The following is a 20,840-nucleotide window of genomic DNA, read 5'->3' as shown; positions in this document are numbered from 1 at the left end:
CGGAACCCACAGTATCTCCTTCATAGCACTCATCAAGGTTGGAACTTTAACCTCGGTGGGTGGAACAGTAAGCAATGACACTGACCTTGTCTTATTGCTCGTCATTATGTCCCCAACTCCTGGGCACAGAACTTTACACTCATAAATATTAGTGAGTGGTCAGCATTCATATGATTAGAATCTCTGAGCAGAATTAAGCAGACAGCAAACTCTGGAGTGACCCCAGCAGACCTTCTGCATCTAAACTGTCGACCCTAACCCTCCCCTTGCTCAGGGGTCTTATTCGACTTGGGCATCACCTGGGCCAATTCTTCAAAGAAAACCCTGGTGTGGCAGGAGGCCTGGATAGGACAGTGGGGTTCGGTGCTTTTGCTACACTGGCTGCGTTTTTCACTCACTGGTCTGCTTGCGAGGGTCGGGTGGGCAGTGCTTCTCTTAGGAACCCCCAGTGCTGAGCTGAGCAAAGGAGAAGCCCAGTGCTTGAAGGAACACATGGGGGAGCTGAACTCGCATAAGAAAGGAAAGGCCCAAGAAGCCACAGGGTCCTAGGCAAAGAGAGACGACCACCAAGGTTTGGTTCTTGAATATGTATTTTTTACTGAAAAAATCATTCATAAATTAACATACAAAAATGTACAAACACATGAGTAAATAATGTAATGACGAAGGACTATCTTTGTGAAAAGTGTTTTTTAAAACATCTTTAGATTTCAGTGCAAAAATGTACCCCTGGCACCTCTTAAAACATAAGAGCAAGCTCAAAAAAACGTAGTGATGGAAATAAGCTAGCTACGTTCAATGTCATCGTCAATGGTGAGTGGATACAATCAATACATGTGGCTGTTGCTCAGCTATTAATGTCTGCGATTGAGGAGCTCTTACTAGAGTCCCTGTAATGTCAAAATGAATATTTTTGCAAGTAACCCCCCCCCCCCCCCCCCCAAAAAAAAACAAACCAGAGTGTGAAAGGAAAACCTTTCCCTGTACTCAATAATCAAAGACAAGAATGATGTAAGGGGTCACCCATCAGTAGCCTTAACTAATTTCAGCTGCCAAAATATGCACAAGGTCACATTTGGTTCTTATTGTTCCTTTTCTTTTTTGACATGAGAATTTCACACCATTAACAGCACTCAGGCCTAGCTGTGTGTGTTTAACATTTCAGTTTCCCACACAGGACTCAACGCGGTGGATAAATGACTAACAGCACACAATAAGAGTTCACACTAATAATACAAACTTACACGTGATTGCAAGATAATTTAAGTGACCCCACTTCATGAGACCTTTCCTTTTTGTCCTCAATCCAGCATTTTCTTTTTAAAGTCAGGTGTCAGCCTTTTGCCAACATTTGGTTCCTGGCTTTAACGACATTAATTAAAAAAGCTTCAAAGAAGATCACTTTAGAACACCGCCAGCGACCCGGCAGTCTGTCCTGGCCAGTTCTGCCGAACAGCATCCTAGTTTTGTCACACTGAGAGCAGCTCGGCCTTCAGTGACGGAGGAGGGAAGGGGAACAGGAAGGGTGAGAAGCCAAGGCCAGCACAGAGGTCTCGGGGTGGGGGGGAAGGGGAGTGAGGGGTGAGAGGGAAAGTAGTCTTTATTGCTATATGCACCATACATCAAAGGAAAACCAAATGAACTGTGTGTAATGTTCCCTCGTGAAGGTCTTTTAAAGCATGAAATTCTCAAATTCTTTTAAAACATATGATACAACTTACCAGCATTTTCAAGGGCAGCAGCCTGCTCTCTCATACGAGCCGATAAGAGCAACTGATTTTCTAAATACTCTATTCTTCAAAAGAACAAAAACATTAACAAAAACAAGGCCTGGCCAATCACTCCCACAGCTTGTGGGGATCATACGTCCATGGAACCAACACATGCAATGGAGAAAACCCCAACCCACACGTGTATACAAATATACCCCTACACACACATCCATGTAAACCATGAAATTAAGGAAGTTGAAGGCAAACAAGGCAATTAAAAAAAATATGAAGTACTCTTCAGAAAGTACTCCCAATCATGATTTATAAATATGTTTTATGGAAAGGGAGGGGGAAAACTGGCATTTTTCAAAATTCTGCAGAAGTCAATGGGGACTGTGAATTGAGGGAGTTGGCTCAGGGCAAAAACAGAGAGGCACAAATTCAAATGCAATTTAGAATCTGACTTTCAAAGCACATGGGGTGTGAACAGCCCATGTGGCTCCTGCACCCTGGCTTTGCTAGTCCAATTTAAAGCTCTGATTTGGTCTAACCTGGATCCCAGCTGACCCACGACACATAAGTGTCACTTGCTCCCAGATGAGTTCTTCATCATTCGATTGCTCGCTAGCTCTATGTACTAGTTAATAATGTTGACAAAGAATCTTTCCAGAAATCAGTAAAGGAAATATTCAGAGGGATCACTAGTTGGTCGCTAGTTGGTAATTTAGGCACAGATTTTAGAAATTGTGGTCATGTTCCTCAAGAGGGAAAAAAATTTAAGGGAGAGGTGGGCGGGGGGGGGAAGAGGGGAGACACCACTCATCTTCTCTCTTGATGATGATGAAAGAACGAAACAAAGTGCAGGGACCCGTGGGTGGGCGTGTGCCCGGGGAGCCCTCCCCTCCCCCCCGCCCCGAACGGGAGCGCCTGCTGTAAAACAGCAACCTCCTGTTCAGCAAAAGATTGGGAAGAGCATGTCCGTGCCCAACAGGGGAGGGAATCCAGAGCAAAAGTCAAGAGCAAGACCTTGGGAGAAGGGGGCAGAAGTAGGTGCCAGTGACAAAGCCTGGACTGTTTTGTTCTTTTGTGACGCGCCCTAAATCCACTCCCTTCCAAAGTGACAGCAATTTGGGAGATATATTCTTCCACAGCATTTTAACGGAGTTCCTGCAGTTGCCAACCAAATAATGATCTAATAAGATAAATCCTCAGTTTGAATCGAAGCCAGCTATAAAATTAAATTTAAAAAAGGCATTTTACATGGCTTATTTACAATTATACTTCTTCAAGAAGTGATTGTTACATGTCTATTTGTCTTCCCCAATCCCTCCCCTCTACCCTCAATCCCCACCCAAAGCAGGTAATTTAAAAAAAATGAAACCGAAGAGAACACCAGAGATGGTGGTGTGTGGAGTCTCATTTGCTCTTCCTAAGACACAGCTGCCCTGGGGTGCGTTTGTCCGCCTCTTTGCTCTGAAGGCCAAGAAGCTCCAAAGGCCATTCGTAGGACAGGCTCTGGGGCAGGTCCACGGCGGATCACAGTTCCGGTTCTGGAGATTGTGGCTAAGATGGGACGTTGGGGAGGAGACGGGAAGAAGAGCAGCAGGACAGACGTCTGTCTTGTGAAAATAGAAAGCAGTCCTGATGAAAGGAGTTCCCGAGCGGACGCCCTCGATCCCAGCGAGTCCAAACAGGAAGGTTCTGTGCGTGTGCTCTGTTCACAGTTTTCCTGAACCCTGTGATCCTTCATTAGACACCGTTCTTCTAACTCCCATCCCGTGCGGAGCCCCAGGACATCTCCACACACCAGGCTGCTTTCTTGGTGGTGGTGGGTAAAGCAACACACATTCCCTCCTCATCTTAGTACTCGGTCACCTGAGCCAGCTCAGGGGTCAAGTTGACAGTAATGTTTTTATACAAGGCGTCATATGTGATGTTTGCAAAGTAGTTCAAGTTGTTGAGGCCGTCCAGCCCTTGCCGCTCTTTGGACCTCCTCAGCAGAGCGTACCTGTTGGTGCAGAGAACAGAGGTGGCTCTGAGAGGGGTCTGACCCCCAGGACAGACGATGGGGCAGGGCAGCCACAGAGGAGGACACATGGTGGTGACCGGCCATTCAGCTACTCCATGCCCGATGCTTTATTATTAGAAACACCTCCTGTTTCGTGCCAGCTGCTTTATTACAGATTTCATTTAAGGTACCCACCTCTTAAACAAATGAGGAAACCAAGGCTCATGATGTTAAATGACTTGCCCAAGGTCACAGAATGGGGAAGTGGGAGGTAAGATACTAATACATCAGATGGGAAAGTTCAGAGTCTGTATTCAGTGCCCTGTAATTCCCGTGAAGACAGAGTGCATGCACTCAGAATTGGCTGTCTAGAGACCATCCTCCCCCATTAACAAAAGACAGAGAGTTGCCCTTGAAAATGCAGAGGTGCAACTCCGTCCACACTCCCCAAGAGTCCAACCTAGGATTTACGTATTGAAAGCAGAGAGGTGTTAAAGCAACTGCAACCACACAAACAGTGGCTCAGGGCCACCCCTCAGAACCGGAGTTTGCAGGCAGGTGCCAACTCCGCTCTGTCACGTCAGTGAAAGTCCAAGACCTTTACCCGAGTGGACTTTCCCCCAACTCTCGGCAGCTACAGAGGAGACTATAAAGCGTAAGATGAAGAATGAGTGATTCCCTTAAAGGACCTTACAATCAACAGTCCGATTTCACCCTCCAACGCTGGCCTCACAGTTCAAGTCTATTTGGGACCTATAAACAGCTGTCAGAACAGGACCTGGGAGGGGCTCAGTGTGCCCTGGGACACCTGGAAATGCAAAGTCGAGGACAGTCCTCAGAGGAATAAGGAAAAGGCACCAACCTTCCCAGAAACTGGACTTCTCCTCGATGGTGATGAGGAATGGACTTGTACTTCCCTGTGTCACCTTCCGGCCGGCTCACAGAATAGCCTGCATTCTGTACTCTGCCCAAGACAAAGAGAATGGGCTGTTTAGATAAAGTGATCAAGTCCTACAGGTGACCTAGGCCGAGGCTGAGAAACCCAAGTTGAACAACAGAACTTTCTCTGCATCTAAATATTCAAATTATCTATACTCTCTGGATAAGTTCATGGTTTTATAAAAGGAATCTACAAAAAAGTTTTGAAAAAAAAATTCAAAATGAAGTTCAAAATTCTTGAGGGTAAGGTTGACACGGGTCCTCGGTGGTAGGTCCAACAGTGGTGCCCCTGGCCGACGAGTGCACACCCACTCCCTCTTGCCGGCTCGCTGGGGTCCTATCAGACACACCTTTCTCATGGGTGGAAAGAACCTTTCCCTTCCACAAGCTCCCACAAAGCAAGTCAGAAAAGTCAGAGTTGCTATGGGTTTTCTCTGCTTAGGTCTAAATTATGTCTCCGCTCACCTCCCCCATCACTACAGAGATGAACAAATTTACATGACAATCTCTCAATGTAAAACTTTACAATTTATGAAAAGTCACTACAAGGGAGGCAGAATTTAGAGAAGGTGTTCAGGATATTATCCTGCCATGATAAAGGCAAGATTTCCCAAGCTGGGTTTACTGGAAATTCAATAGGGCTCTAAGAAATCATTAATAGACTTTGTCTTCTATGGAAAATTTACGGTCATTTTCATATTATTTCAATATCCTCCTTACTCCAAATTATACTCTCATTTGATTAGTATACATGGAATGCCTACTGTGTGCCTGGAATTGTGCAGGGTGCTGGGGAACGAACCAACCACAGCCGCCCTCCCCTGAGCTGGGGAAGGGAGGGGGAGAGAAAGAGAGGAAAATTGTGACAGATGTTCTGGGAGAGATCAACTGGATTCAAGGACCAGCCAAACCAGTTAAGTGTATGGAAAAGCTCTTCATCCTCCCTAGGTTCCTAAGAAACTCAAATTAAAAGGATGAGATGCCATTTTTACCTAGTAGATTGAGCAAGAATTGTCCGGAGCTGCTTTGTCCAGTGTAGTAGCCATGAGCCACTTGTGGCTACTTAAAGGCTAAAATGTGGCCAAAATTTAAAAGGTCGTTTATCTCCATTGTTGGCAGTGGTGTAAGAAAATGGGCACCACTGACTAGCATCTTTTTGAAAGAAAATTTGGCAATAATTATCAAAATTTAAAGTGCATTTACTTCTTAACTCTGTAATTCCGCAACTAAGAATTTAATGGAAAGAAACAGTTGCACATGTGAACAAAGGATGTTCAAAATCGTAAACAACAGGAGAGCATTAAAATAAATTACTGTGGCCTGACCAGTGTGGCTCAGTGATTAAGCATTGACCTATGAACCAGGAGGTCCTGGTTCCATTCCGTGTCAGGGCACATGCCTAGGCTGCAGGTTCAATCCCCAGTGTGGGGTGTGCAGGAGGCAGCGGATCAATGATTTTCTCTCATCAGTGATGTTTCTATCTCTCCCCCCCCTTTCTGAAATCAATAAAAATATATTAAAAAATAAATTAATGTGTATGTGCATAAAGGAATACTACGTAATTATTAAAATAATGAGTGGGCCTCACTATATGATCGTGGTGGGAGGGGAGAAGGATGTGTCAGAGTTGCTTATACATGAATAGAAAGAAGCAGAAAGAAACAAGTGTTAAAATGGCTACTTGCTGGGAATGAAATAGGATGGCAAAGGGAAGTAAGACTTACACTCTTTGTTGTATGTACTTTTGTATCACATGAATTCTTACCAACAAATACTACTTTGTAATTAACAGCCAACACATACTTTCTTTTTTAAAGCCAACCTAAAAGTAAACAGAGGTGGCAATGCTTTTGCTTATTCATGCCTTATTGAATTACTACACCAGTCACAGAACTGTTCACACAAACTAGTATAATACAAGCCTTGACTGATAGCATGGATAAATCTGTGCACATCACTAACATTCAACCTCTGGCTTGGGGAGGTCTCAGTGAAATGTGCTATGAGTGGAAAACACACACCAGATTTTGAAGATTTAGTAAGAAACAAGGAATGTAAAGTATTTCATTAACATTTTATATTGATTACATGTTGAAATATTATTATTTGGATACATTGTGATAAATACATTGCTAGCAAATTTTATTACCATATTAAAATTAATTTGACTTCTTTTTCTTTCTTAACAGTTTGAAATGTGGCTATTAGAACATGTTTAAATTATGCATTCTATTCATATTGGACAGCACTGGCCTGGAGAGTCTAAAGGAGCTTTTCTAGAAGACACGGGAAGAAGGGCAGTACCTGTTCCACAGGTCGTCGTCCTCTCCACCCCAACCCCAGAAAGCATTAGGGAAGCCATTGATTTTCCGAAATTGTTCCACTGTTAAGCCACTCACTCCGCCGAAGAACTCAGTATAAGGAAGCCTGAAAGGAGATGCAGAGCATCAATCATCTGTGCACAAAAGGGCGATTTTCCCCCTAGAACAGGCCATCTCGCTGGAAAACTATGTCTACAGTAAAACAAGGCTCTCTGTGCTACTGCCCTGAACCATCCGAAATTGTTTCCTCTCGCTGAGATGCATCAACCTGAGTAGCTCATTGAACATTTTTTATACCAGCTTTTCTGAGATATACTTGCCACGCCATATAACTCAAGAACATAATTCAAAGATTTTTAGTATATTCACAGAGTTGTGCAACCATGTCCACACATTTCATTACCCGCAAAAGAAGCCTTGTAGCCATTAGCAGGTACTCTTCATTTCCCCCATTCCCTCATGAAACCACTATTCTCCTTTCTGTTTCTATAGATTTGCCCATTCTGGAAATTTCATATAAGTGAAATCATGTAATATGTTGTCTTCTGTAACTGGTTTCTTTCACTTAGCATGTTTTCATCCATGTTGTTGCATCTATCAGTAATTCATTCCTTTATACTGACAAACAGTATTCCACTGTGTGGATCTACTACATTTCGTTTATCCATTCATCAGTTGATGGGCATTTGAGTTGGAGCTAATTGGATTTGCCATCTTTGCATCTCATCATCCTTTTAGATTTAACTTCTTTAATTAAGAGGAAATGATACTCACAGATACATATACTTATCCAATTTAGTTGCAAAATGCCTTGGCATCTGTCCACATCCATAGTAGTTACGATCACTTTCAGGTATGTGATCCACATCATGAAAAATAAGACAGTCCCAGTCCAAGTCCTTCATTGCTTCTTGAAAACCGACATTGAAAAGCATGGCTCGATTAAAGGGTTGGGTGCCAACCTAAAAGGAGAACTTTATTTTTAAAAGGATTCTTGAAGCAAAGTCGCTGCTGCCTCTGCCCTGACTAGAGGAACGCTTACTGAAACCCACTGGGAAAGATGGCTGGGCCGGAAGTGAGACAAGACCAGCACGGGCACCGCTGACTCACAAGCCACCTGACCTCCAGCCTCGGTTCCCTTAGAAATAAAGGGGGTGGGGATGATAAACCCGAGCTGCTCTCTCCCAGGCTGTGGTGGACAGCGCTTGGATTACCCAGCCCATAAAGGAAGGAAGAACACTCTGCCCTTTCTACTCACAGCGCCTTATCATAAGGGGAATTTCCTGGAGCCCGAAGACACCACCCAAAGCAACTCCAGCAAACGGCCACACAAGAGGCCTTTGTGCACGGGTAAACAAAGCTCCACCCTGGACTCAAATCTGTGGTACTGACTGAGCAACATTTCAAAGAGGAGCAAAGAATTGCTCTCTGTTCCCCTCCCCAGCTCAGGGTGACTCAGTCACAAGACTTCCGTTTTACCAGCTCTTCACAGCGAAGATGGATTAGCTTGAAGCACTCTAACTGCTGCCTCAGAAGAGAAAGGAGAGGACAGAAAGGACGGCCACTCACTTGCTCAATGACATAAAATGCGAACCGCAGGCGCTGGCGCTGCAGCATGGGAACCAGGTGTCTGAGCAGGACCGGGAGGTGCTCGTGGCGGTTCCGGAAGGGGATGAGGATCGCCACCTGGAGTGGGTCACAGCGAGAGAAAGAGGCCGCCCTGTTAGTCCCCTCGACTTCTGCAGAATCAGCGGCCAGCCCCTGGGGAGTCAGGCTGGAGGCTGCCTTGACCTCAACTTCCTTTAAAGGAAGAACTACTTTGGCAAGTCAAACCTTTGGAGTAAGTGGAGCTTGTTCTTATATGTGCCCTACTGTACACATAGTGGGCCTGCTGGATGGAGTCATTCTAGACCACAGCCCAGAGGAAGACACACATTCTACATGGTGACCCAGTACACGGATATATCCATAAACATTACAACTAAAATACAGTACTTCCCCTTACAATGTGCAAGGCACTTTAACATAGATAGATTTATTTAATGATGGTCATTACACTGATTTTACATTCTAGCAACAGGCTGGAAACACTGACCTGTTCCAGACCCTCCTGGGTCACTGCTGCACCCAGCCATCTCCCGGGCTGGCACAGAACAAGGGCTTCAAAGTGCTCAGTGTCAGGTGAGCTGCCTCCAGTTTTTACTCCACTAAACTTATAGTAACAATGGCGAATAGGGCAGAAAGCACTGAATTTGTGAAGATGGCCTCTGTAAATGTGTCCTAAGAGACCTACCAACCCTCCCCGCTGCTTAGCCAATAGTCCATTAAGGAGACAAAAGAGTCCTGCTCAGTCACCAGAACAATGTAAATTTCTGGCTACACAAGAGTCCTTAGGGGAAACCCATTCCTCCAAAGTATTTCCATCAAATGCAAATACTTTTCATTGGGTAGCAGGAAGCAAATTATAGAATGTCCTAGTCAGTGAATCCCATGGTGATCTGAAACAATGGCAAGTCTGAGCACTTCAGGTCTGACTCCACACCCTACCTTCCATCGGGGCACGCAATCGGAAGGCGACCAGTGACCTCCGAGCTTGATGGCTGGGTCTTTGGAGAAGAGTTCATGAATGGTATCCATTCCAATTTCACTCATGTTTATGTCTATTGGGCCCTCTGAACAGAGAGAGAGGAAAAAAAATTAAGGCCAGAAAATGGTAGATTCTTTCCCCTATGTCCAGGGTTTTACTCTCTGGAGCAGGGCGATGATTTTTCAGCTTATTGTGCTCCTAATAGGAGTGGGAGTCCCTTCCTCTGCCTTCCAACTCATTGCATTTCAGGTTGTCACTATCACTGCAGCCAAACCAAGACGTAGAGTTCTGCTTCTGTCCAGGTTATATAGAGAAGTTAGAACCAAGTAAGAAAGACAGCAATTGAACTTCTCAAAGAGGAAGGAGAAAAAAGCTGAGCTTGGAGCCATCCCTGCGTGCTCCTGAGGCAAGTGCAGACGCACTGTCCCAGTTCATTTACCAGTGACCCTGACTGGTTGTGCCCAAACTCAGAACACACATCTCTAACTTAAGTTAAGAAGTGGAATTGTCTAAGATACAGAAAAGGTGTAATGCTTTGTTGTCATTGCCTTAGAGTAAGCATGGGATTTCAAGAAAATAGGAAAGAAAAAAGAGCCAATAATTTTTTAAACTAGCACTTGTGAAGAAAGTAACTTCTCTCATATCAAACAAGCTATAATCAGTGTAAGATTCATAATAAAAGATGAAGTTGGTTACCTATACTTTCTCTAGGACGTCCTTACAGGCCCCAAGTTACAAACGAGGGTGCATGTGCAAACGGCAGAGGGAACAATGTAGAAAATGGCACTCAGAACACGGGCGCCTTTGCAGGGGGGCTGAGGAAGAGTTGGGGCACAGGTAAGTTTCACAGCCCCCGTTTCCCATGCCAGGGAGATGTTTATGTTTTCTATGCAGGTGGACGCATACAGAGAACAAGAGCAGCCTCCCTCTTATTTTAATCAAATAAAAAGACAGCAGTTTCAAAAGTGGAGGAAGGTAAGGGAGAGCTCTACTCACTCATGGAAGGGAGCCTTTCGGGACAGGTATGGTTTGCAAAGTAGGTGAAGTCTTCAGGAAGAAAAGTGGTGGTTTGTAGGAAGGTCTCACTGTGGTTCAAGTCAAGAGGATAATCTAGAAAGGTAAGAAAAAAAGGCAACTCAGACTGGTACGTACATGTGATCAGTTCTGCAATTCTCAGATGTCTACCAAAGAAGTTTTTTCTCTTAGACATCATTTTTTGTGAAGCAGGATTCTGGACTAGCTCTTCACCGCAGCTATAAATTTGATCCCATCAATAAAAATGTTAACCAGATGACACTATTTTAACCAGTGTTTCTATTCTGATTGATATTACAGCTTTATATGCACTCAGGTTACTGTCAAATTACTCCACAATGTAATTATAAAAACAGCACACACACCCTGTACCTTATTCTCTAAAGCAGGAGTAAGGAACCTTTCTTCTGCCAAAGGCCATTTGGGTATTTATAACATCATCCACGGGCCAGACAAAATTATCAACTTAAAAATTAGCCTGTTATATTTGGTTAAACATTTAATAAACTCACCCCTAATGCCTTGGCAGGGCCAGACCATATGATTTTGGGCCAGACATACTCCACCCCTGCTCTAAAGGAACTACTCTCACTTCTGTTAGCCAACCACTTTACTAGTTACCTCCTTTCGCTTACACAGTTGTGATGCTTCCGCTTTAGGTCTGACCTGCTGACTTCCCACTATGGGGACAGGATTTCCCTCCCTTTCTTCCCCTGCCTCACCACACACATGCCATTTCCATCCTCCAGTCTCCTAATAATCATATATGATAATCGTGGTTATGGATACTATTCATAGCTGAGAAATGTGGAGAGTTATGACTACTTTTCCTTCCTTTCCTGAATATTGTTTTTCCGAGTGACTGTCTTGTTTTTGTGCTTGCCAAGATTTTTTGTTTGTTTGTTTTTGTGAGGGCTTTTTGTTAAGGATATTTTTTCCATTGATTTTTAGACAGAGCAAATGGGAGAGGGAAAGAGCGAGAAACATTGATGTGAGAGAGACACTTCGATTGGTTGCTGACTGCATGGCCTGACCAGGACCAGGGATTGAGCCTGTAAACATGTGTGTGACCGTGACTGGAATCAAACCCAGGACTCTTCAGTCTGAGGGGTGATGTTCTAACCACTGAGCCAAATCAGCCAGGGCTGTTTGCCAAGTTTTAACATCATGCCCTTTATCACTGCATTCACAGGTATCGGGTATTCTCTCCATTTCATGGCCCCAAGAATGTCCAGTGCCTCTGACCCACTCCAATTTGGACTGGCTTTCCTCTGTGCCTGACGTACAGATGCTATCCTGGGATCTCCCTCCCTCAGTGTCCTGGAGAATCCTTTCATCTCTTTACAGAATTGCTCCTCATTTTCCCCAAGTTCAATTTCTCCCTTTTTCTTGCTTAATGGAGCACATCCTCAAAGCAGCTCTTACGAAGGGGAAATGGGAAGTGATTTTGAAACCTGTACATCTGATTGTTTTTATTCTTCCTCCCTTGACTCATCGGTTGGTTGAGCTTATAGAATTCTGGGCTGGAAATAATTTTCCTTTAGAATTGTGAAGGTGCTGTCCAGCTGCCTTCTAGATTCCACTGTGTCTGCTAAGTCCAAAGCCATTCCAATTCTAGATCTCTGTCAAGGTGCCCAGTAGTATCTTTCTGGAAGGGTAAAGAACTTCCTCGTTGTTCAGAAAATGTCATAGTGGTGTGCCTTGCTAGGGGGCCTATTAGCCACTGTGTTGACCATACCTAGCCATTTTGCTACTCTATCAATTTTCTCAATTTTACCCAGCCCTACTTTTATTTTTTTTAAATTGTTTTATTGCTTAAAGTATTACAAAGGGTATTAGATATGTCTCCTTTTTCCCCCCGCCCTTGACATTCCCCTGGCCTCCCCTACCCCCCAGTGTCTTATGTCCATTGGTTATGCCTATATGCATGCATATAAGTCCTTCGGTTGATCTCTTACCTCCCCTTCTGCCCCGCTACTCTCCCCGGCCTTCCCGCTGCAGTTTGACAATCTGTTTGAGGCAGCTCTGCCTCTGTATCTATTTTTGTTCATAAGTTTATAATGGTCTTTATTATCCATGAATGAGTGAGATCATGTGGTATTTTTCCTTCACCCAGCCCTACTTTTAATGATCATTTCTGCTATTATATTTTTTATTTCAAAGAGTCCTTTTTATTTTCTGAATGTTCATTTCATATAATATATTCTTGTTTCATGTTTGGTATCCTTTTTTCTCTTACCCTTGAGAATATATATTATTGTTGTTTTAATATTCTTCTCCCAGCATAGTTTGTTTCTCCTAATTTGCTGCTGCTTGTCTGTTTGTATCCCTAGCACAACAATCCTTGGTCATCTGCTGATATTTGAGTGGGACACTAATCAGCTAACGGAAAGGGTGTGAACTGAGGTTCTTCATGATAGGGTCTTCTAGTCAGAAGTTTGGTTTAGAAACTTCCAGCACCAATATCGTTGTGTCTTTCCTCTTGGTCCCGTCACATTCCCCACAGAAGTCTATTCTAATCTCCTGCCAGAATTGCAGTTTTGGCTATAAGCATCCTGGAACTGAGGACACTAAGATGAGATGACCCAAGTTGGGAGACCCTCTGTTTTACCATCTTTGAATGTTATCAAGTTTCCAATTCTTTGCCAAGATGGGGAAAGAGTTCTGGGCATCTGATTGCTTTTCAAACAGCTTTCAACCAACCTTTATCTAAGTTGCCACCTTTATTTTTTTTTAAATATATTTTTGTTGATTTCATAGAGGAAGGGAGAGGGAGAGATAGAAACATCAATGATAAGAGAGAATCATTGATTAGTTGCCTCCTGCACACCCCCACTGAGGGGCTTGAGCCCACAACCTGGGCAGGTGCCCTGACCGGGAATCAAACCATGACCTTCTGGTTCACAGGTCGACACTCAACCACTGAGCCACACTGGCCAGGTGCCACCTTTATTTTTATCTCCAAAAGTACTTGATATTGCTCATTCCTGAGCTTCTAGAAGATTCTGGGGTATAAACTGGAGTGCTTGATGGCTTTCCTTGCTGCCACATTAGCAGTCAGTTTTTGGGGGGGTCTATTATATCCTTTTATCTGTTTTCCAACTTCCAAAAATTCTTGCTGTGGTCTGCTTTCTTGTTCACTTCATTCTTAAGGGCTTATAACATTATGTATGCATACACACATGCAGCATGCACACACACACATTTTTTTTTACTGTCATTCAGTGGGGTTTTAAGTGTTTGAAGCAGACGCCTTTTCCCTAGGGGATTCTAAGAAGGAAGCCCCTCCAACCTCTTACTTTTTTACAGATAAGGAAACTGAGGCCCCATATAGACAACTTGTACAAGGAGACTTGGCTAGTACATGACAAAAATCTGACTAAACTCTGGGTCAGAGATCTTTCCATTGGACTGTACTATTTTTTCAGAGTACTAAAGTCTCTCTTCCCAATCTTTTTGGATTCATACTGATTCTGTGAACATTAAAACTTCCTATTCAAATTCACTTTGCAACCTGAAATTCCAGAATCTTAAACTCAAATATTTTTTAAAATATATTTTTATTGATTTCAGAGAGGAAGAGAGAGGGAGAGATAGAAACATCAATGATGAGAGAGAATCATCGATTGGCTGCCTCCTGCACACTCCCTACCGGGGATTGAGCCCACAACCCAGGCATATGCCCTGACAGGGAATCGAACTGTGACCTCCTGGTTCATAGGTTGATGCTCAACTACTGAGCCACACCAGCTGGGCTCAGATATTTTTTAAAAAGCACTATGAGATAGTTTCCAAGAATTAAACTTCTAATATAGTGAATCCTTTAATACCAGTATAGGCACATGACTGCCTACTCTACAAGTACTCAGAGGACAAAACTCAATGAGAGGCAACTGGGAGAGAATTTTAACAGTCACTTAACAGGGGGAGAAAGAAACAGACACTTTCTGTCCTTTTAAGTTGTAGCTTTCCTGAAAAACACTAAGCCTGGCCCTAGCCGGTTTGGTTCAGTGGATAGATAGTGCGTCGGCCTGCGGACTGAAGGGTCCCGGGTTCGATTCTGGTCAAGGGCATGTACTTTGGTTGCAGGCTCGATCCCCAGTGGGGGTTGTGCAGGAGGCAACTGATCAATGTTTCTCTCTCATCAATGTTTCTAACTCTCTATCCCTCTCCCTTCCTCTCTGTAAAAATCAATAAAATATATTAAAACAAAAAACACTAAGCTTGCATTTATATAAAGACGTAAACCAAGTCAGCATTAACCCCAAAGGTAAAATTACATTTACACAGAAATTATCCCAAAGTCCTTAGTTTACACATGCAAACCTGTCCTAAGTTGTTGAGCCTTTTCTGAAGGTATTAACATTTCAAAAGCTTTGTCAAGAACCTCCTAGTATACTAATCATTACTCTGGATGGTTCTGATTTTGCTTAATTACACACACACTTCTCTTTAAAACAGCATCACAGTAATTATATTTTCCTAGAAGGCAAAGAAATTCTCAGAGGTATTATAATAAGCATTTTCATAAGCAAATAAAAAAAAAACAGAAGTGAATAATAATTCTGGGCAATGATAGAACTAAACCTTGGAGCTACAACCTAAACAGGAATTAAGTAAAAACAACAAAACAACAAAAAAACATGTAGGAGAGGAGACAAGACACTCTCTAACCTTGATCCTACTTTTGGGGGTTTAAAGACAGATCAGTTCCTTTCTACTTCCTTCAAACACTGATATAATAAGCCTGCTAGCAATTAGCATGGAACAAAACACGACAAAACACCACATATTGTTTCTTCTGGTTACTAAATTAATAGTGTCATTAAAAAAAAAAAAAAAACCTCAAATACACAACTCCTACATGGAAGTCCTCCATAACTTGGCCCTACATCTTGGGGGAATCCCCCCCACCCCCAAGCCCCTAATTTCCTCTTTTCTAATTTTAAGTTCTATAGATAAAAATCTTAAAGAAGTGGAAGAGGAAGAGGACATGAATTGCTCCTGGCCTGGTAAAGCCACATGGTTATTGTGGGGCCCTGGTTCTCCTGGAAATGGGTGGGTTATACTGCAGGTGCTTCTCGGGGGGACCAACCATCAATGGCTACTCTTCTAAAGCAGGTATTTACTGAAGGAGGGAACTACTGAAAGAAAAAGAACAACCTTGCTGAATGTCCATGCCACGGTTTTACCTTTTTATTTAAATCTATTTCATTTCATTCTTCCAGCAAGGGAGGTGGAAGGACAAAGAAGGCAGCTGTTTTTACATTTATAAAATGGGAAAACAACACACATCCTTCCTACCTACAGATCCAAATGGCCTGCTTATTCAACTTTATTCTATACCAGTGGTTCAGCAGCTTTGGTTGCACATTAGAATCATCTAGAAGCTTTAAAAACCCTAATGCCCAGGCTATGCCCAGGCTAATTAAATAAGAACCTCTGGGGGCATGGTGCAGGCATCAGTATTTTTTAAAGCCCCCACCCCACCCCGGGGGATTCCAAAGTACAGTCATGACTGACACGGCTACCCCACTATGAGGTGTGGCAAAAACCTGCTTTCTTCCTTATATTACCAAATTTTAGTTGAGCAGGGTCTGGAAAGTGCTCACCAAAAGATTCCAGAAAGAACCACCACGTTCCCCTCCCTTTGAGAAAAAAACAAACACTTGCCTCTCTGCTTAAAAAATGTAGACACGTATATATGCTAGAAAGATGTCATGGGGACAATATCCGTGGAACATAAAGAATTAGCATTCTTCAAGAGTTAGCATGCTTAAGGCTGACTACCTGTAGAGAACAGACAAAAAGAAGACTATGGACTGAGCATCTAAAAACCAGAGAGAAAGGTATGAATATCTACCTCACTGAATATATCAGAGTACATGGCGATGACTTCACTCATTTTATTTGCCTATGGTAACAGATCTGGGTTTTTTTGTTTGTGTTTTTGTTTTTAATATATTTTTTTATTGATTTCAGAGAAGGGAGAGGGAGAGAGAGACAGAAACATCAATGATGAGAGAGAATCATTGATCAGCTGCCTCCTGCACGCCCCCTACTGGGGATAGAGTCCACAACCTGGGCATGTGCCCTTGACTGGAAATCAAACCCGGGACCCTTCAGTCCACAGGCTGATGCTCTATCCACTGAGCCAAACAAGCCTCTCTGAAATCAATAAAAAAACATTTTTAAAAAAATGTTACTAGATAGGATAGCACCTGGAAATTCATATTTAAGTAAGTATGAGAAATGCCAGGCCATCCAACTCCTCATCTCATCTATAAAACTAAATAGCTAGACTGGATGAACCCAGAGAATTCTCTTCTGATGTCGATATTATCTTGCTTGTCTCTCCTACTACTCCTAGTAAGTTCTACAGGATCCACAGTCTCCCCTACCTATGGCTTTCAGTGATAACAAGAAGCTTCTTCAGGTCATTAAGTCAGGCTCATTCCAGGCTCATAGTCCTACCCCCCAAAGAACATTCTTTTTTTTTTTTAAATATATTTTATTGATTTTTTTACAGAGAGGAAGGGAGAGAGATAGAGAGTTAGAAACATCGATGAGAGAGAAACATCGATCAGCTGCCTCCTGCACATCTCCTACTGGGATGTGCCCGCAACCCAGGTACATGCCCTTGACCGGAATCGAACCTGGGACCTTTCAGTCTGCAGGCCGACGCTCTATCCACTGAGCCAAACCGGTTTCGGCCCAAAGAACATTCTTATTAGACAACCACCACTTTAGCTTTTAAGGGTGCAGAAAGCTAGCACTACTTAAATGTCACACGATGCTTTTTAGTACGCTTGGCTAATGAAGGCCTTTTAATGTGCGTGTGTGCCACGGCACTACTTACAGGGTAGGGCAGGAGTTGGCAGACGACCATAGTCCAGGCTACTGTCCTCAAGCCCATAGCACTCCTAGTGGGAGTGGCTGGGTCAGAGGTGACAGTCATCTGACTATCTCAGCAGCTTTAGATCCAAAATGCCCTCTCTGACTGTGCTAGGCAGAGAACTGCTTAGGAATGAGTAAAATTGATAGGTTTTCACTTGGTACACATTAAATGAAATGATATTTTTTCTTTAATACTTACTCACTAAGGATGTGGCAATAACATAGAAGCCAATCAATATGGTAATCTCAGAATTAGGCGACAACACTTACCTGTGTTTTCTTATTAAATCTATTCCCTTGCACATTCAAAAAAAATCATTTACTGAGAGTCTCCTATGGTCTAGGCCAGTGGTCGGCAAAGTGCGGCTCAGCAAACCGCGGCTCGCGAGCCACATGCGGCTCTTTGGCCCCTTGAGTGTGGCTCTTCCACAAAATACCGGCTCTTCCACAAAATACCAACTTCTGCGCATGGGCCACGAAGTTTCAATTGCACTGCAGGTGCGCGCCCGCACGTGGTATTTTGTGGAAGAGCCACACTGAAGGGGCCAAAGAGCCGCATGTGGCTCGTGAGCCGCGGTTTGCCGACCACGGGGCTAGGCCAGTGGGTCTCAACCTTCCTAATGCCGTGACCCTTTAATACAGTTCCTCATGTTGTGGTAACCCCCAACCATAAAATTATTTTCGTTGCTACTTCTTAACTGTAATTTTGCTACTGTTATAAATCGTAATGTAAATATCTAATATGCAGGATGTATTTTCATTGTTACAAATTGAACATAATTAAAGCATAGTGATTAATCACAAAAACAATATGTAATTATATATGTGTTTTCTGATGGTCTTAGGCGACCCCTGTGAAAGGGTCGTTCGCCCCCCAAAGGGGTCGCGACCCACAGGTTGAGAACCGCTGGTCTAGGCAGTGTACAAGGAACTGGAGATACAAAGATGACAGGGGCTGTGAGGGCATTGCTGGGACTCAGAGACCAGCAAATCCCAATTCCACTGCTGCCTTGAGTCTTCTCACTCCTGTATGCTTTGACCCCTTCAACCCTAAATGGGGACAGGTAGTTACCTTACTGAGTTCTTGTGAGGATTCCATGGGGGTAATGCAAGTAAAGTGCATAGCGTAATAACATAGCCCCCAACAGCAAAGACTTCCAATTTATAAGGGAAATAGCACAAATTAAACACAAAATGGATGATTAACTATTTCAACCACAAGGATGATGGAAAGAATTACTTTGGTGTATGATAATTTGAGAAATACATGCAAAACCAAATGAGTTCCTGGATATGCCTTCCAAGGGCACAAGTCACTCCTGCACTCAGTTTTGAAGGACAATAACCCTCGGGGAATGAGTGAGAACCTGTGTTCAAGACCAGCAGCAATGTAGGGAGAGTCCTGCTTTGCGCCCCTATAACTTCTCAAAGAGAACAGACCACCTCACTAAATGCCCAGAAAGCTAGCATCACCTAACCGTAGAGTGGCATGATCACTTGGACTGGATAAATGTCACAATGGTACAAATGTTCCTTTATCCAGAGTGAAACAGGGCAAAGAACTCCCTAATTTTACCACACAACCTAAAGCAGGTTTGGGGCAGGGTTCAGGGAATGTCACATGACCAAGGCACTCCAACTCCCCCAAGATAATTTGTACTACCTGTGAAAAATGGCAGTAACATAAAATCCTGCCCATCTGACTGAGCCATATGTTCTAATCAAATCACACAAAGTGTGTGGCATCATTAGCAAAACCTAATGCCACACAGGATGAATTAGGGCACAAAAATGTGCTCTCCTTCTTCCGTGACTTTGGGAACTGCAGGGATTCCTCTCCCAGGTATGGTTCAGAGCTCAGGCAATTTGTCCTGAGACCACAGTTTGGCTAAAAAAACTCTGAAAAGTCATCACTTGCTCTCTGTAAACAAGAAGGAACTACCAACACTTATCTGGTTTGCAAACTATAGTCCTTTGTTGCTGCCAAGTTGGCCAGCAGGACAGACTGATAAATTAGAATGTGGTCAATTTTAAAGATTTAACTTCCCTTCGAGAGGCAACGTTTTCTCTTGAGATCCCAAGCACACAGAATAATTCTCATTAGCAATGTCTGCAAAGACAATTTCATTTCTACATTGAGCTGCCAAAGAAGGGAGGACTGATTTGAAGGAAAGAAAAAAAAACTTAAATATACATATTTTATAATACTAGGCTTGAGTGAAATCAGTAAGAAGCCATAGGAAAGCACATTAGTCCTTAATTAGAGAAGTAAGAGGCAAATCATGAATGCTTAGCAGAATAAAATCTCAGAATCTATTTTTAAAATGAAAATCATTCCTGGCTCAACTGGACAAGCCTCACGACAGTCCCATTTAACCATCTGGAAATACTTCCTTTGTTCAATTTTTGGAAGCGTTAAAAAAGAGAGACATAAAAAAGACAGCTTTCTCTCAAAGGTAAAGAACCGCCTATGTATATTGTCTTTTACAAAAATAGTCAGGAACAGGTTCTTTACAATATTATTTTAGGCAAGCCATTTAACCTGTGTTCTTTTCTCCTCTTTATATAATTAGTGCTTATCTATACTAGTATATATATAAAAGCCCAGCAACCTAATGGCAGAACGACCAGAACGACTGGTTGACCAGTCGCTATGATGTGCACTGACCACCAGGGGGCAGATGCTCAACGCAGGAGCTGTCCCCTGGTGGTCAATGCTCTCCCACAGTGGGAGCGCCGCTCGGCCCCAGGATGAGGCCAAGTCTTTGCACCTATCAAATACCTGAGACAATCCAGACTCTGGTCTGACCCCACCAGCTGATGCAGGCCCTCTAAGGTGTGATCTAGAAAGAGTGTAGGGAGCTGGCATAGGCAGATGGCAAGAGGGGACGTGACTGTGGACCCCCCAGGGAGGCTGTCCTGATGGCTGAGGATCCTGGAGCACGGCTGCCCTGAACATCCCCAATGGTGTCACCGACCTGGCATCACACATCAAGGACATTCACCAAGTGGCTTTGGGGTGCAAAGCTCTCCACCAGGTTCCTCCAGGACACAGAACACGCTTTTACCCAAGACATTAGCCCAAAATATCAGCTCAGACTAATTTCCTCATTCAGCAGCCACTCAGAGGGCAGGTCCACAGCTGCTTGGCTGACCAGGATGAGCAGAGCTCCCACAGTGGGCCGATCCCCGCAGGCCACACCCCACCCCACCAGTGCATGAATTCATGCACTGGGCCTCTAATCCTATCTAATAATAGAGAAACATGGTAATTAACCGTAACTTCGCTACCCTTCCCATTGGCTAATCAGCGAGATATGCAAATTAACTGCCAACCAAGA

At 43.5% G+C, this 20,840-nt stretch overlaps 1 protein-coding gene across 1 annotated transcript in view; it reads right to left on the bottom strand.

Moving 5' to 3' along the window:
* Positions 1–572: 572 nt before the first annotated feature.
* Positions 573–20,840, bottom strand: part of B4GALT5 (UDP-Gal:betaGlcNAc beta 1,4- galactosyltransferase, polypeptide 5) — a 73,238-nt gene continuing 52,970 nt past the window's right edge. The window contains exons 3-9 of the mRNA XM_005866229.2: positions 10,564–10,677; positions 9,528–9,652; positions 8,550–8,666; positions 7,755–7,942; positions 6,964–7,086; positions 4,583–4,684; positions 573–3,720 (exon numbers count right to left, since the gene is read on the bottom strand). Of these exons, the coding sequence (XP_005866291.2) occupies positions 3,573–3,720; positions 4,583–4,684; positions 6,964–7,086; positions 7,755–7,942; positions 8,550–8,666; positions 9,528–9,652; positions 10,564–10,677 (917 nt within the window). The 3' untranslated portion in view covers positions 573–3,572. The remainder of the gene's footprint in view (positions 3,721–4,582; positions 4,685–6,963; positions 7,087–7,754; positions 7,943–8,549; positions 8,667–9,527; positions 9,653–10,563; positions 10,678–20,840) is intronic.

This window comes from Myotis brandtii, unplaced genomic scaffold (assembly GCF_000412655.1).
Source record: "Myotis brandtii unplaced genomic scaffold, ASM41265v1 scaffold225, whole genome shotgun sequence".
NCBI classification, from domain to species: Eukaryota; Metazoa; Chordata; class Mammalia; order Chiroptera; family Vespertilionidae; genus Myotis; species Myotis brandtii.
Note: the sequence above shows the minus strand (reverse complement) of the source record. Positions and strands in the feature narration are given on the sequence as shown.